Source organism: Grammomys surdaster, unplaced genomic scaffold (assembly GCF_004785775.1).
Source record: "Grammomys surdaster isolate TR1022 unplaced genomic scaffold, NIH_TR_1.0 349, whole genome shotgun sequence".
In the NCBI taxonomy this organism is placed as follows: Eukaryota; Metazoa; Chordata; class Mammalia; order Rodentia; family Muridae; genus Grammomys; species Grammomys surdaster.
Window position 1 is genome coordinate 802490 of NW_021604768.1, and position 16991 is coordinate 819480.

The following is a 16991-nucleotide window of genomic DNA, read 5'->3' on the forward strand; positions in this document are numbered from 1 at the left end:
TCTCTCTCTCTCTCTCTCTCTCTCTCTCTCTCTCTCTCTCTCTCTCTTTCTCCCTTTTGCAGGATTCATGCAATAACTTGAAGGCCAATCCTAGGACATTACTAAAGTGATACGCTTTTTGTAGTGTCTCTTCCATGCTAAGAAGGGGGGAGAGAGAGAGAGAGAGAGAGAGAGAGAGATGTGTGAGTGTGTGTGTGTGTGTGTGTGTGTGTGTGTGTGTGTGTGTGTTAACAACAGGCTTCTGTTGGGTTCACAAGGGAAGTACTCTTCTCGCCTGCAGGAGGGCTTATGTCTGGTACTTCCACTAGGCCTGAATGCATCATTCAACTCCCACTGCACACATCACTGTGAGGTTTCCATGGCCTTTCTGCCAATGAATTGGACATTGGCAAAGAAATTTTTAGATTTTGAGTAACTCTGTAGTTGTTGTTAGAAAACTTAATTGTTGAATGTTTGTACATAGCCCGGTTAACTCACAAAGAATACGAACTACTTAACAAAATTCACTTCAGATATTAAAGTGTTTCTTTCACTGGAGTAAGGTTCCTTGTGTTCTTTTATGTCAATCTCTCTCTGATCACTGTTCCTGCCAACCACTTGACTAATTTCTGATGAAATTGCTTGGAAATGGTCTATGATTTAGAAACATCAGGGCCCTGGCTATTCTATCATGGAAAAGAAATCAATGGTGACTCATTCTGTTACTAATAGATCAATTAATAATCTTGGAGATTCAAGTGACTAAGGGCATCAGTCATACATGAACATATATTTATCCACAACCAAGCTGATAGTCTTCTGAGTGGTTTCCATTGTTTCATTCTTGTTGTTAATGTTGTTAAGCTCTTACCAACTTTTTATAACATGATATTTTTTTGCTGTTGTTGTTTATTTGCTGGTTTTTTGTAATCAGTAATTTTGTATCCTTGTGCTAAAGCCCTCAAAGCAAAATTTGTCAATCAAAGAACAAGGGTGTGCTTAATTTTTGAGGAAAAACGCCATCCTGTCATTGAAAGAAACCACACAATTTTGAATCTCCTCCAATCATGTATGGGGGTGCTTCATGCCTTTGCCAACACTGAAAATACTAAATGGGTGTAGAGGGGAGTCTCAATGCAGGTGTTTCCATGAATGTTGAGCCTATGCAGTTAGACCTCTGTTTTAATGTCTGTCTGTCTGTCTGTCTGTTGGTTAGACTATGTCTCTGACTCCCTCAACAGAACAGAACCTGTGCTTTCTCCAGTCCACATTTTTACCACGTCACTGGTTTCTGAATGATGGTAAATGTCCTCCGCAGAGGATATGGGGACTTTCCTCCAGCTGAGCTACAAAAGAGTCTGGAGTTAGGAAAAAGCACCAGAATGTTCAGGAAACATAAAGATATTGGTTGCTTGACCCAGAGATTGGAGAAGGTAGTGACATTTCAGTCTCCTCAGCCTAAACGCTCCTTGGAACCAAATACTAAAAGTAAAATGTCCATCAGGAATTGCTGGGACCACAGATTAGGCAAGCATGTGTTGGAGACACAACACTGTATCATGGAGACAGGAGAAAGCAGGACTGTAAAGGAAATCCTGCAGTGCTGGCCTATGGGATCATATATCATCTGGGAATGAAACCATAGCACCAAATCCAATTCTAGATACAAAGGACTAACTTACATTGATCCCCACACCACTTCTTCCGGGAAATCAAGTGTGGTTAGTTGTAAGCTCATCATTGGATATTCTTTGATGTAGCTTGCTAGGACTTTTGATCAGAAACTTCTATTCTGGATATGCAAACAGAACCCCATGGAAGTCAAGTAGCAGAGGAGAAAGGTTGGTCACGGGCTTAGCAGGTTACAAAGTGTGCTGCCAAGCACATGAAACTCAGTTTGATCCCTAAACCAACATGGCAGAAAGAGAAGTAACTCTTACAAACTTTCTTCTGATCTTTGAATGTATGTGATTGAATGTACATGTACACAATGCATAAAAAAATGGTAGGAAACATTAAAATGTTTGTCAATTGACAAATGACTGTGAAGTTGATCTAAACAGGGTCTGGGGCTGTGAGTAACCACTTTATGCAGATGGGGGCATAAGTGTTGGAACTTCAGTGTCTTTCAATGAAGCTACCATGACCTAACAGTGGATGTGTATCTGTGATCCTAAGGTCACCACAAGGGACATGGGCCTCCAGGGTGGACTCACTACTCTATGAGTGCTGTGAGCACAGAGGAGTCTTGAGGGTGAAAGACACAATCAAGCTCCTGTCCTTGTTCTTCTCTTTAAGTTGATATCACAACTGTATACCTTTTGACAGGAGCCCCATTGCTTTTCCTGTTACAGCTTTCTGCTCCCTGCTCTTCACACCAACACCCATATTGGGTTAGTGAGTAAAAGAGCCATGGATCATGATGATTCCATATCGGAGATCAGAGATCCTGGCTTTCGAGAAGGACTTCAGATGCCATGCTGTGTCTTTCCAGAAGGCCAGGGAAGGAACAGAAACTGCAGAAGTGGCTTTACCCTGCCTGCTGGCTATTGGCTTCCTGTGGCTTCTGCCTTATCAGTTCTTCTGCAATAAGAACTTTGCCCCATTGAATCAATTGTCCACATCTACACCCATAAAGGTACAAATTCCTGCCTGAGCCAGGCAGATCTGTTCCGTTTCTTGCTGTGAGACTCTCATCTTATAGCAGCACAGGTTTAAGCCTGAGATTCAACAATGCCATTTGCTAAACTTCCTGATTGGCTGCATGTTGTAGCCTATGGGCTCCTTCTTCTCCTCCAGCCTGTGCATGGTGAGACTATCTTAGTGAGCAGAAGGGACATGGATTAGAGCTCCCCAGTTCTGTAGAATCAGCAGCTGAGCTTGTGGGATGGAAGGCAATAGGGAGGGAAAAGGAGCTGGTGGAGAATTACAGATGACAGCAGGGGGATTGTGTGCTTGCTAATGTCCCACCAGGGCACAGAAGAGTCAGAGATGCCTGACATTAGCAAATACTGAGGAGGCAACAGAGACAGAAGAACAAGCAAGACAGGTTCCTCCTCTGTGTGTAATTGTACCAAGAGATGCTACTGAACATGGATAATGACAGTAATTCCTTCATAATGCCAAGTGGCACTGAGTCTGTCACTTTGTTGAATATGGAAGAGCCCTGTCAGTTTACAAGAAGGTCAGAGGACAAGGTATCTGTCCCTAGGTGATCCAGAAGCCCTCATTTCCACATCCTACTGCTGAACTGAGACAACCCAGCTTACCTTCCCTATGTATCATGGTGAGGACAAGGTAGACATTCCCAAATGTGGTGACAGCTGATGACATCTCTCTATTTACAGGCCAGGACTCAGACAGCCCCATCAGGAACACACACTCTGGCCAGGTGAGAGGCAGCCTTGTCCACGTGAAAGACACTAAAGCTGGTGTCCACACCTTCCTCGGAATTCCCTTTGCCAAGCCTCCTGTAGGACCTCTGCGCTTTGCACCTCCTGAGGACCCTGAGCCATGGAGTAGTGTAAGAGATACGACCTCAGAGCCGGCCATGTAAGTTCTGAGACTGAGGAGACTTTGGGCCTGTGCTTTATGACACAGTGAAGTGCTTCCTCTACCTCAGCTCTATAGCAGTTTTCTGCCTGTGCTGAGGGGCATCTCCAATGCATGTATCTGAAAAATATGCTAAGGATTACAGTAGAAAAATGGTGCCAGCCTGCTGGTTCAGAGTTTCGCACCTGTTGGGAGTTAGTTGAAGGTACTGCAGTAAGGAGCAGAGACTGTGCCCATTCTTCACTCTCCGTGTGATCACTCATTGTCCCTGTATCACTGAGTAAGGAAAGTACACATGCTTCCAAGTGGAGACTATGTGGAACAAGAAAGTAACTTTTTGTACTTAGAAGCCAACTGAAGGATGTCCCACTACCCTGTACAATGGTATTGTCCATTCATTCCTACAGTTGCTATGTGGGCATAGTATCCTATAACCCAATATGTTTGTTTTATTTCTGTTGCTGTGACAACATATCATTGGATAGAAAATTAGAGAAGTCATATTTTATTATCGCTGATAGTTCAAACATATAATCAACCATAGGCGGGAAATCACAGAGGCAGAAGTTTAAGAAAGCTTATTGCATCATATCCATAATGAAGGACAGAGCTTACAGGTCACAGGCATGCCTGCTAACTTTAACTTACCTTCTCCTTTCTTATACAATCCAGCAGCCCCTTCCTAGGGAATGGTGCCTCCTACCATTGGCAGGTATTCCTATTGCAAAGGACATTAACAAGATAACTTTCCACTGGCATGTGGATCTCCCAACAGGATCAAGACAACCTCTTATTAAGATAATTTTCCCAGGTGATTCTACAGTGTCTCAAGTCAACAATCAAGTCTAACCATTATGTCAAGATTTAGATTGTATATACAGAAGAATTGAATGTTGGAACAGAAATCATATAATTTTTAGTGGAGCTGTCATAACTCTACATAAAGTAGCACCTCAGAATATTACAATGTATCAGGAGGCCTCCATGAAAAACTTTGTCTCAATTTCCATTTGCACGGGACTGGTGGCCTTTACTGTGGTAGGGACTTTAGAGAAAAATCACGTTAGCAAGCCATCATGGAAAGCACAAGCTGTGGGTCCCTAAGAGAAAATTCAAACTACAATACAGATTTCACTATCACACACCTTGAAATTCCTGCCTTCCATTTTCACTAGGTGTCTGCAGACTGATGTGATGAATTCAGAGGCTATGAAGGAGATGAATGTGACCATGCTTCCCATCCCTATGTCTGAGGACTGCCTGTATCTCAACATCTACGCACCAGCCCATGCCCACGAGGGCTCTAACCTTCCTGTGAGTGTCAAGCTATGGCATCTGGAAACAGGTCACTTATTTCTGTGGAGGATCGGAAGGAACAAAATAATTCTGATCTCCATTGTAGTTTAGATCTTGATTCGTAGTCTTACCTTACTGAGTTCATGAAGGTCATATTAGCCCATGGTAAGGTGCTTAATGTTGTGTGGTGTGTGTGTGTGTGTGTGTGTGTGTGTCAGAGTCCTGGGGCTCTGGGAGGTATGAGGTTCTAGGCATTAGAATAAACCAGGAATTCTATCAATTTGGCACACCAACTCAAGATGGTGCACAACGGCTGAATATTGACATCATCCAAGTTTCTAGCACCAAGTTATCTGTTTGGCCATTGGATCAGATGCCCATTCTGATTAGCAATCAGGAAAGTCACTTAAGAAGACACTCCATTTCTTGTTCTACTTAGGTGGATATGAGAGTAACAATGAATATAATTTTGATCTGGAATCTATTCTACGCTAGGATTTTCTCTTGGGGAAGCAGGAATGGAAACATGCTCACAGGCCTTAACCACCTCATCTGGGGCTCATTTCCTGAGATCCTAAGATTTGTTTGTAGATCTATCTGCACAAAACAAAGCAGTTGATAACCTAGTGGGCAATGTGGCTGAGCTTGGGATGTGTATGGGCCTCCTGGCATCTGAGTGTCTGTCTCCAGGTGATGGTATGGATCCACGGTGGTGGACTGGTTCTAGGATGGGCTTCCATGAATGATGGATCCACACTGGCAGCTACCGAGGAAATAGTAGTTGTCTCCATCCAGTATCGCTTGGGTATCCTTGGCTTCTTCAGGTAAGCCTGGGACTGGACTGGCTAATGGGACTAAGTAGTTCATGGGCAACCATGCAATTCTTCTTCCTGCTACTTCTCAGCACTGGAGACCAGCATGCCAGAGGCAACTGGGGATACCTGGACCAAGTGGCTGCCCTACGCTGGGTGCAGAAAAATATTGGTTACTTTGGAGGCAACCGTGACAGGGTCACTATATTTGGGATCTCAGCAGGAGGCACAAGTGTGTCTTCTCTTGTTGTGTCCCCAATGTCCCAAGGACTCTTTCATGGAGCCATTATGCAGAGTGGAGTGGCCCTGCTGCCTGACCTCATTTCTGACACCTCTGAATGGGCCTACAAGGTAAGTGACCTCAAGAACACCTGCTCCTGGAATGCTACCTCAGTCATTGCCTCTTGAGGTCTGGTGTTCAGTTAAGTGAATTTTATGTATGCTGAGCACATTATATGATAGAAAACCTCTATCCAGTAGTTTCTGTCATTAGCAAAAACACTTATGCATGGTTTCCCTGTTGGTTTCTTATTGTAGTGCTAAAGATGATTACCAAAAGCTCCTTGGAGAGGAAAGGATTCATTTCTTTCAGCTCACATCTTATGACCAATCTTGAGGAAAGGATGCACTCAGGCATGCACCTGGAGGTCAGAACTTATTCAGAGGCCAAGGAGTAACGTGCTTACTGGCTTGTTACCCATGACTTTTCAGTTAGCTTTATTATACAACCCAGAACACCTGCCCATGGGTTGTACTGTCCACAATGAGGTGGGCTTTACTGCATCAGTCAATTCTCAGGAAAATGCCCAGATTTGTCTATGGACCAATTTGATAGAGGCAATTCTTCAGCTGAAGTTCTACCTTTCCAGATGATCATGGCTTGCGTTGAGTTGAGACAAAGAAACCTTACAAGAACACATGAGTTGATGGAAAGCGCTATCTTGTAAAAATATTTGCTGTGCAGGTGTGAGGCTCCAATCTTAAATCTTCTGAACCAATACAAAGCTGGTGGTGGAAATAAGAGTCGGAAACTCCAGTGTTCCTATGGCAGTATAGAAAACAAAGACAGAAGACTCCTGGGAAGGTCATAGGCCAGCTAAGCTGGTGTAGACAAATGCAAACAAGGGATATCATGACATGTAACAGCTGAGACTGTTTTCTGACCTTCATGGGCAAAATATGCTACACCATACATATGGTTTGGTTACCCAAGAGTAACACACACACACACACACACACACACACACACACACACACACATACACATACACACACAAATACACACAGATACCAAAGTAACATCAAAACAATATGCAGGTAGAATGTTCTTTCCAAGCTGTCACCTCTGGGCAACAGAAAATGTGAAAACTTCCACACCCTCCTTTCATACACAACAAACACTAGGATGTGTAATTTGGTTGAAATAACTTCTAGTAGAATCATAGAAACTCTGCTCCCTACTAGGAGGGATAAGCTAACCATTATCTGTTCCATTTACAGACAGTAGCCAACCTATCTGGATGTGAGGTCCCAGACTCAGAAGCCCTGATACACTGCCTGCGAGGAAAGAGTAAACAAGAGATCCTGGCTATTAACCAGGTTGGGAGAATTGTGTGTCTTTGAGGACCTGATGAACAGGATGTTGGATTATCATTACTTACTACTCAAATGTGCTATCTAATCTCTGGTTTGGTGTCCTTTCAGTACAGTGTGCACAAAGAACAAAACAAGCAAATTATTATGTCAAGTTTCTTCTAGAAACCCTGGCATTAGATAGGATATAGGGAATTGCTGTGGATAGTCATGGGCATTAGAATATTTATATGATTGATCTTTAGCGCTGACCATCAATGCTGTGTAGGTCTTCAAGATGATCCCGGGAGTGGTGGATGGGAAGTTCTTTCCCAAGCATCCTCAAGAGCTGTTGGCCTCTAAGGATTTTCATCCTGTCCCCAGCATCATTGGTATCACCTCAGATGAATGTGGCTGGAGAGTCCCCACGGTGAGATCTAGTTCTAAGCCCCTGAGAACATAACCTCAAATGTTGGGTACTCATAATTTAGAGATACCTTGATGTAGTTCCAAACTTTCCAATACTTAAGACTATCCTCTGCCTTCCAGTACATGGGCCTTAAACATATCATAGAGAAGATAACCAGAGAGACCCTGCCAGGTGTCCTGAAGAGCACTGCAGCACAGATGGTGAGAGAGACCTTGGCTCCTGTCCTGATAGAGAAGATTCCTGTATATTTTTCCCAGATGTCATTTCCAAAAACAAAGTGTGTGAGTCTGTGTCTGTGCATGAGTGCATGCATGCCTCTCTGTGTGTGTGTGTGTGTGTGTGTGTGTGTGTGTGTGTGTGTTTCTGTGGGCATCAATGCAGAGCTTATACTTTTACCCCTAGACTTCGTTTTATTGCTGACATCTTTGCATAGAGGCTGCTGCCTGCCTGTCATCATTCTTACTGATTCCTCATGGTATAGATGCTTCCTCCAGAATGTAGTGACCTGCTAATGGAAGAGTACATGGGGAACACTGAGGACCCAGAGACTCTCCAAGCACAATTCAGAGAAATGCTAGGGGACTTCATGTTTGTGATCCCTGCTCTCCAAGTGGCACATTTCCAGCGTGAGTACATCTGGGACTAGATCAAGGACAGGGACTGCTCAGATCTGTGGGACTCAGAAGAGCGCTGCAGTGTCCAGACGTATGTCTTGGTTTGGTCTCTTACGGCATTCAGCTTTCCCCCACTAAATCTTTATGTGTAGTGTAAACGCTGACATCCTATCCAGGGCTAGATGAGGAAATATGTTAGTTACATTCAGTAGCTTATCATTTACTCAGCTTGGAAGACCAGGGTCTCTGATTAACAAAAGTTTGCCATGTCCAATGATCCAGTCTGGATTTCACCACTCAACAATTATTCCAGATAAATGTAGAGGAAGCTTTCTTGTTACCAAAGGTTAGGCAGATAAGTTCCATATGAGAAATCATGTCAACATGTGTCCTCTCTTCCAGGTTCCCATGCTCCTGTGTACTTCTATGAGTTCCAGCATCTGCCCAGCTTCATCAAGCATGCCAGACCATCCCATGTCAAGGCAGACCATGGTGATGACATTCTGTTTGTCTTTGGCTCCTATTTGTGTGGCATGAATTGTGAGTCTTTCATGTTTTTCTAGAGCTAAATGGAGCATCAAATGAATTCCTGAGGGATTATTGAGCTCTGTGTCCAATTGGAGAAATTGAGAGTCTCCGAGGGGAGAGAAGAAGTGTCACACATATCTGAACTTAAAAAAATCCCCATGCTCCTCCCCCTAAAATACCCTAGAGTTAGAGTATAAACCCTCCCTACTTTGGCTTGCACTAGAAGGAATGTGGGCACACTGCTATAGAAATGAACCTGAGAAACATCAAGTAGTGCCTTTGATCAATCCTGTATTCTGATTTGGAGGGAAGAGGGTATAAATCAGGTCTAGGGTTGGCCCTCAGGATGTGGTTTCTGTAGGAGAGCATGAGTTGGCACCTGCATGAGGAGGCTACCACTTGGTTCTCCTTCTCTCTACAGTTGACCTCACGAAGGAGGAAGAGCTGTTAAAAAGGAGGATGATGAAGTACTGGACCAATTTTGCAAGAACTGGGTGAGAATACTTCCCATTCTTAACCTCATTACAGTTTGGTCTAATGTGTGCCCCATTAGTATGCATGGGTCCTTAATTACATGATAGTTTTCAGCTTAGGGAACACCCAGGCAGGTACCTTCTAGCTGTCATTTATGGTTCATTACAGAGACTTGTTGGGTGAGTCACACTATTGTGGTACTGTTCTTTACATGGTACCTCAGAGAGAGAGACACAAAACTAGCCAGAAGTCCTTTCTGCACATGCAGTAGACACTGGTGGTGACACTTGTATCTATATCATTACACCAGACCATCTGTCCCCTGAGGTCCTTGGTCTACTCACCTACTATCCTGACCAAATAAGGGATCAAGCTTTGAATCAGAGAGACCTTCACTCTTCCTTGCTGGCTGCCATATCCACAGGAACCCCAACAGCGAGGATCTACCCCACTGGCCTGTGTTTGACCAAGATGAGCAGTATCTGCAGCTGAACACCCAGCCTGCTGTGGGCCGAGCACTGAAGGCCAGAAGGCTTCAGTTCTGGATGGAGACTCTGCCCCAGAAGATCCAGGAGCTAAAGGGTTCTCAGGACAAGCATGCTGAGCTGTAGCAACCTGTGTCAGGAAAGGTATGTGATGTTGAAAGCAAATGGGGTAATTCTGAAGTTACAAAGTCCATTGATCTATAATCAGCTGTTCCAACAAGAACATAAGCATTTCTAAACTCATCATTTGCTCTTTCAGACATGTATGAAAACCACTCTGTGTATTATTCCTTATCATTCTGGACAAAATTTCATGAGAGTGAATAAAAGCTCTCATAACAGTGTGGATGTGTGAGCCCCAAAGTATCCTCATCTTCTTTAACCCTTCACTTGAGTAGGCTCCTCTTTCCTTTCTTCCTTCTGTCCTTCCCTCCTTCCTCCCTTCCTTCCTTCCTTCCTTCCTTCCTCCTTCACTTCCTCCCTCCCTCCCTTTATCTTTTCTTTCTTTCTTCCTCTCTCACTCATTCACTCACTCTCTCCCTTTCTCCACTTCTTCCTTTCTTCTTTCTTCCTTTGTCCTTCTTCCTTTGTTCCTTCCTTCCTTCCTTTCTACCTCTCTCTTCTGCCCATCCTTACTCTACTCTTCTCCAAGTTCCAGACCCTCTTCAAATGCAGTGCATGCTTCAGGGACTGTAGACTGCTGCGACTGACTGCATCAAACCCTGTATTCTCTCTTGGTATATTTGTAATTCCCAGTAGAAAGTCTGCTTTCTATGAGTCCTTTTGCCTTCAGAACTCTGTTCCTAAAACAACATTGACTACAAACAGGAATTAATATATGTGTCCTCACTTGTATGGGGTTGAGATAGGAGGATAACATGAATCAGAGCAAGATAACAAGATCCATATCTCTAGAACAAAAAAAAATATCATAACCTCAGTAACTTAACAACAGTAACAAACGTACAGTCTTATAGATTGTGAAATTCATGGTCAAGATGTTCACAGATTGGCTGTGTGGTGAGAACCAGTTCTCTGGAAAATCAGTCTCAAGGATTCCTTCTTGCACCCTCTCCTGGTAGGATGTGCAAACAAGACCATTGCAAGGATACTATTAAGTCTATCTCCACATAAAAAGTACAAAAAAAAATGATCTGCTCAGTCTCTGATTTAGCAGAACTGGGCAGTTCTGATCCTGGTCCCCATTTCCCACGTAGGGAGTCTTCTCCTGCACATGGCAGTTGAGAAGCAGTAGTCCACAGGCCACACCATTCAGCCAGCAAGGAAGTCTATCCAGTAGCACGATGGACTTCTAGGCCTGAGTCTGTGGTGTTATAAGTGAAAGAGTTTCAAGAACAGGAAACAGAATATGTGGGCCGTGTTTAGGCACAAATTTGACCTAATGTGACATAGGCAGAAGTTTTCTTGTGCAGAAGAAAGTTATTATCTCAAGGGATCTACACTGGCTAGTCCTAAAAGACAGAAGCAAATGGCCAGAAGGCAGAGCAAAGAAACTTCTGAAGTTTCTTTTTTTAGCCTACTAGAAAGGCATAGTGCATTGGCTAGTTTTATGTAAACTTGTCACAAGCTAGAGTCATCAGAGAGAAGGGAGCCTCAACTGAGAAAATGTCTCAGAAAATAGCCTAGATTTGGCTCTATGCAAGTCTATAAAGCATTTTCTTAGTTGGTGATTGATGGAGGAGGGCCCGGCTCATTGCAGATGATATCACCCGAGGCTGATGGTACTACATTCTATAAAAAAACAGGCTGAGCAAGCCACGTGGAGGAAGCCAGTGAGCAACACTGCATCACTCCTTGTCTCTGGGTTCCTACATGCTCTAACTGCTTTTCATGATGACCTGTCATATGGAATTGTGAGCAAAATAAATCGTTTCCTTCCCAATTTGCTTTTGGTCATGGTGTCTCATCATGGCGATAGTGATCCTAACAAAGACTTTTGGAGTGGCTTCTGAACCCCCTCTGGGATACCAAGTGCCCTGTCCTCAAATCTCAAGTCACCATGATTCCTGTCATATCAATGAACCCACTGTATATACTGGAATGAAGATCAGGGAGCAGAAAGCTGTAACAGGAGAAGCCACAGAGCTCCTGTGAGTAGATACATAATCAAGATACCACAGACAGAGAGGTGTGCAAGAGCAGGAGCTCTGAGTATGACATCTACCCTCAAGGCTCCTGTGCACTGTCAAGACTCAGAGGCCCTTGCCCCTTATAGTGATCTTAGGATCTATAAATGCCCTCATGGAATCTTCATTGAGACACTGCAATTCTGCATGAAAGTCCTTATTTCCTATTCTATCCACTCTATCCACTTCTATGTCATGGCTTCTCTAATGACCAAATCCTTATAAGAAAACTTCAGTCATCTATCTACTTTTAAATATTGTTTAATGTTTCATATTCACTTATGATAGTGTATGCACGTGTGTAAATGTGTGCACATGCACGTATAAGCATTCATGTGTCATGGCACATATGTAGAAGTAAAGGGACACTTGAAGGAGTCAGTTGTGTCCTTTTAGCATGTGGGTCCTGGAGATTAAGCTCAGGTTGTTTGTCAGAGTTGGTGGTTCTTACTCTCTGAGCAATCTTCCAAGGCCATACTTGATGAACATATCATGGGCATTGCTGGGGGCAAGTAAGGGGTGGATGGGGAATGGAGGAGAGTGGATCTTAACAGGTGGGGACCTGTGTGCTGGAGTTGGGTTACAGCTGGGATTGTGCATGTGGCAGCTGAATGTGGGGGAGCGGGGCTAACATCATCTGGGTGGAGACAGGGACAGAAAGCCAAGCATGCCCTGGGAAGGGCTCAGGTCTAATCCTAGCACATCATTTTGAGCTATCAGAGCTTCTGTTTCCTCAGTTTGACAGTGAGCTCAGACAATCCTCAAGTGCTCATCTGGGTCCCCAACCTGCTCATGGAGAGAGAAAAAGAAAGGAAGACTCACATTTGCTGCTACAAAAGGAGGATCCAAAAACAAAGAAAATATCCCTACCAGAGTCTGCCTCCACGTTGTGTGGTGGCCTGATATCTCTGAAGAGGTTAGGTGTGTGCTGGAACTCACAGAAGTAAACAGGGAGGAGCCTGGCGGAGTGGAAATATAGGTTCTTACCTGAATCCATCCTGCTTCATCTTTTTTATAAGATATCTTTGCCTAAGATTGTCTGTAATGATATGGCTAGAGGTGTGTGTGTGTGTGTGTGTGTGTGTGTGTGTGTATACATTTACGTGTGTGAACTCTAAGACTGAGTCATGAGCCTTAGAAAACTCCTTGTTTAAACCATGACCCTGGCCTCCCCACATACCTGAGCAGTTTGGGGCAAAATTTCCTCTCTTTTCTCATTTGTGTCATGCTCTTACAACATACAAAAGGAATTACAAAAGTAAAAGCTCTTAGAAGCTTGAGACCAGAGAAGAAATAGAGACATGGATGGAGACCAGTACACCAGGGCTATCCCTGAACGTATGTCTCTGAGACACCTCCTTGGAATAAGACCACTATGTCAGGACTAGAGATCAAACACATGGATCCATGCATATGAAGCAAATGTTCTACCACTAGCCAGAGTTCCAATCCAGAGGTATCTTTATGGACATAATCGTGTTGAGCACATGATACTTACAGGCAGGGATCACAAACAGGAAGTTCTCCATCATCTCTTCGAGCTGTACTGGAGAGTCTCAAGAGTCTTCAATATCTCCCAAATACTCCTCTACGAGCAAGTCAGCAAAACCAGGAGGCAACATGTACTTGAGAGGGATCCAGAAAAGATGTATTAGTAAGACTTCAGCACTAGGAACAGTATCCTCAAGTTAAAAGAGAGGGTTCTGGGATGGGAGAAGGTAAAGGGCAAAGGACAAGCTTGAGGGTGGCCCCATCTTTAAACACAAGGATACCCTAGTTTTTTCTCAAGTGTCTCTTGGCAATGGGAGATAAATGGAAGCTCGCTAATTCTTGGCTCACAACCTTAAAAGTCTGACCATTTGTGTTGGTGTGCTCTGTAGAAAAGCCCAAATGGTGTCTGCCAATTTTCCCCATTATCAATGTTGCTCATAACCTGAGAGGTGGATGGAAAGATTCAAGTCAGAAATAAGATGTAATTGAAGCTGTGGAACTCTGAGCACCCCTCCACACAATGCATCCCTCAGGTAATAAAGGGGTTGTATCCGGGACTCACCGTTGGGATTCCCGAGCTACACTCATCATTGGTTGTACCAATGATGCTGGAGACAGGTCAAAAATCAGCAGAGGCCAACAGCTCTTCGGGATGCCTGGATAAGAACTTCCCATCCAACACAGCATGAAGAATAATCTTAAAGACCTGAAGGAAATTCAAAGTGAGTGATCAAATTTAGGTCCCAGACATATTCTGAACCCAAATGAATTAATTTCACTCTTTATTCATTCATCCCATGGTGCCTATACACATCTCTGTATTTGGTCAAATTTCTATCCATTTTGCATGGATGGCCACAAGGACATCAAGACATGTTCATGGGAGTAGTTTTCTCTGAATAGAAAGAACTTTCTGTTCCAATCCCTACTAGACCTCCTCTTAGACATTAACATTGTTCTATCAAACCTTGGTGACGGCCAGAATCTCCTCTTCACTCTTGCCTTTCAGGAAGCCCTCCAGGCCCTCTGGGTCCATCTGCTCACATTCATGTGTATAAGGCATGAGGAGGAGCCTGTTCATCCTTCTGCACAAGGAGAGAAGTTTTCCTAATACTCCTTGCTAGTGTGGATACCCCATAAAACACATGGGGAGATTGTGTAGAACACAAAGGAATATAGTTGTTCCTTCTTCCCTGGTGTTGAGATGAGATAGCCAGGGGAGCCAATGCATCTGCTCCTACAGTTCTGAACACAATGGAAGCTACCAAGTACAACTATTTTTTTTAAATAATTTATTTATTTATTTATTTATTTGAACATGAAATGCTCTTTTATAGCATGTTTTACAAGGGGAGGGGGTAAGAGGGGCCAGGTGGTGGAAAAGTACAAAATCTTCTTGGCCTGTGCCTTGAAACATGTCATGGTCTATACGGTACACTGCCTTGAATTATGATCTACCTGCTGTTCTTCAGAAGATATGGTACACTGCTTGAGTTATGGTCTCCCTGCTATTCTTAAGATGATATGGTTCACTGCTTTGAGTCTATCTGCAGTTGCTAAGCAGGATCTTGCAGTTGCCAAGCTTCAGAGGACATTGTGCAGGTGGGGAAAGGTAGGGGGTGAGGGTAAGGGCGAGGGTCCTGGCTTCTGGCATCTCCCCCTTCTCTGTTTAGTTAGAGAAGGCATCTTATGATCAATCCCAACTATGTCAGCTTATTTGAGGCAGAAGTGTATAGATTATGTCCCTTGAAATCTTCAGCAGGAAAGAAGGAAGAAGTGAATTTCCATGTACCTCTATGATTTCTATTGTCTTTAGACAGCAGACAGAACCATGAGCTCTAAGAGTGAGGACTGGGGTAGGAGGCTGAGCTTGAGAGAAATGTAAATCACCTCAGCAGAACGGGAGATGAGGCCAGGCATTGGGGCCATCCCACTCTGTATAATGACACCATCGAAGAGTTCTGAGGACACAGGAGACACAAGTGAAGACAAAATTGTGCCACCAGCTGATCCATCAAAAATAGTGATCCGGTCAGGGTTGCCTCCAAAGTGGGTTATACTCTGCTGGACCCAGTGTAGAATGGCCATTTGGTCCAGGTAGCCCCAGTTACATCTGGTGAGCTTGTCTCCAGTCCTGAGAAGTGGCAGGGACAGAAATCACTCAGCTATCCCATTTCTTCTCAAGCCCCTGTTCAATGTCCAGCCCTGGGCTCACCCAGAGTATCCAAGGACACCCACATGGTACTGGATAGTGACCACCACCGTGTCCTCAATGTCTGACAACTTTGATCATACAGGGAAGCCATGTCGATTACAAGTACAGCACCATGGATCCACACCTACACCTTGTAAAAAAATGAAAGAAGTAACTAGTTCTACACACAGATCACAGACATAGGTGCAGACAAACCACCTATGTATACAAAATAATAAATAAGTAAATAAGTAAATAAATTTCCTCCTACACAGATAAAGCTTACAGACTCTGGGAAAACTGTGATGAAGCCCAGACCTCCAGTTAGAGGTTTAGAGATCTGATAATCTACTTATTGGGGAATCAGAAAGTTGAGGACCCAAGGAGTCTCCATGGCAGCCTTTGACCGTGGGTTTGGACATTTTTACCATTTATCTCTGTCCATTTATCTGTCTCCATTAAGGCCTGAAACAGATTAGTTGCCCCTATAGAGATGCTATGTAAGTTAGGATAAATTAATTTCCCACTAGATGTTAGGACCTCCTTCACACAATATGAGAATGTTCAGGATTCCTCATCATCCCCCCGCCCAGTCCCCGCTCCATATCCTCAGGCTTTGAAACTGTCAGTACATATACTTGTTCCTTGTTAAATGACATCTGGTCATATGGGTTGGTGTAGTGAGAACTTTGTTTTCTTTAAAACCCACTATGATGATTAGTGTTTATTTGGCCCAGAAAATGACACTATTACTCCTTGTTGGAGTAGATGTGTCATTGTGAAAGTGGGCTTTAATACTACCTGGAAGTCAGTCTTCTGCTAGCTGCCTTCTGAACAAGAGGTGAATCTCTCAGATCATCCAGACCCATGTCTGCCTGGATGCTGCCATGCTCCTGCCTTGATGATAATGGACTGAACCTTTGAACCTGTAAGCCAGCCCCAGTTCAGTGTCAGAGTTGCCTTGGTCATGGTTTCTGTTCACATCAGTAAAACCCTATTTAAGACACCCAAATCTGTTATGTGATTGGGGTTTTGTTTTAATCCCAGATATGGAGTCTGGGCCTGTTTCAGATGGTCCACAGCCACTAGCTTTGCTTTGTCTCATGCTTTTTGAGGGGTGTGATTTTTGCCAGTTGTAGATAGTTCGTGTTTGGGATTCTGGGGACTCTTAAGAAGTGTTTAAATGTGAGAGTCCTAAGAGGGCCTGTGGAAGTTGCTGTGGAGGTCCCTCCTATTGAAACTGCTGCTACTGCTGCTGATTCCTGCTGTTCTGTTTGTTGCTTTTGCTATTGCTGGGTTGTTGTTTGCTGGATTGCTGGATTGCAGGTTGATGTATTGCTGGTTCCTGGATTGATGGGTTGCTGGTTGCTGGTTGCTGGTTGCTGGTTGCTGGTTGCTGGTTGCTGGTTGCTGGTTG

General features: G+C 43.9%; 1 protein-coding gene across 1 annotated transcript; it reads left to right on the top strand.

Moving 5' to 3' along the window:
- The first annotated feature begins 2645 nt into the window (after window positions 1-2645).
- LOC114630979 (pyrethroid hydrolase Ces2a-like) lies at window positions 2646-12885 on the top strand. The gene is made up of 13 exons (XM_028779302.1): window positions 2646-2788; window positions 3327-3531; window positions 4707-4845; window positions 5518-5651; window positions 5732-5990; window positions 7140-7238; window positions 7501-7641; window positions 7761-7841; window positions 8123-8267; window positions 8658-8795; window positions 9205-9277; window positions 9682-9886; window positions 12627-12885. Exons 1-12 carry the CDS (start codon window positions 2713-2715, stop codon window positions 9866-9868), a joined length of 1677 nt encoding a protein of 558 aa, XP_028635135.1. The 5' UTR covers window positions 2646-2712; the 3' UTR covers window positions 9869-9886; window positions 12627-12885.
- Window positions 12886-16991: the final 4106 nt, after the last annotated feature.

Bases quoted from the DNA above. Each gene is read 5' to 3' on its own strand.
- LOC114630979 (XM_028779302.1), top strand. From the start codon at position 2,713: ATGCCATTTGCTAAACTTCCTGATTGGCTGCATGTTGTAGCCTATGGG. The intron at 7,842-8,122 runs GTGAGAGAGACC...CTCATGGTATAG, and splicing joins AGAGCACTGCAGCACAGATG to ATGCTTCCTCCAGAATGTAG. The intron at 8,268-8,657 runs GTGAGTACATCT...CCTCTCTTCCAG, and splicing joins CCAAGTGGCACATTTCCAGC to GTTCCCATGCTCCTGTGTAC.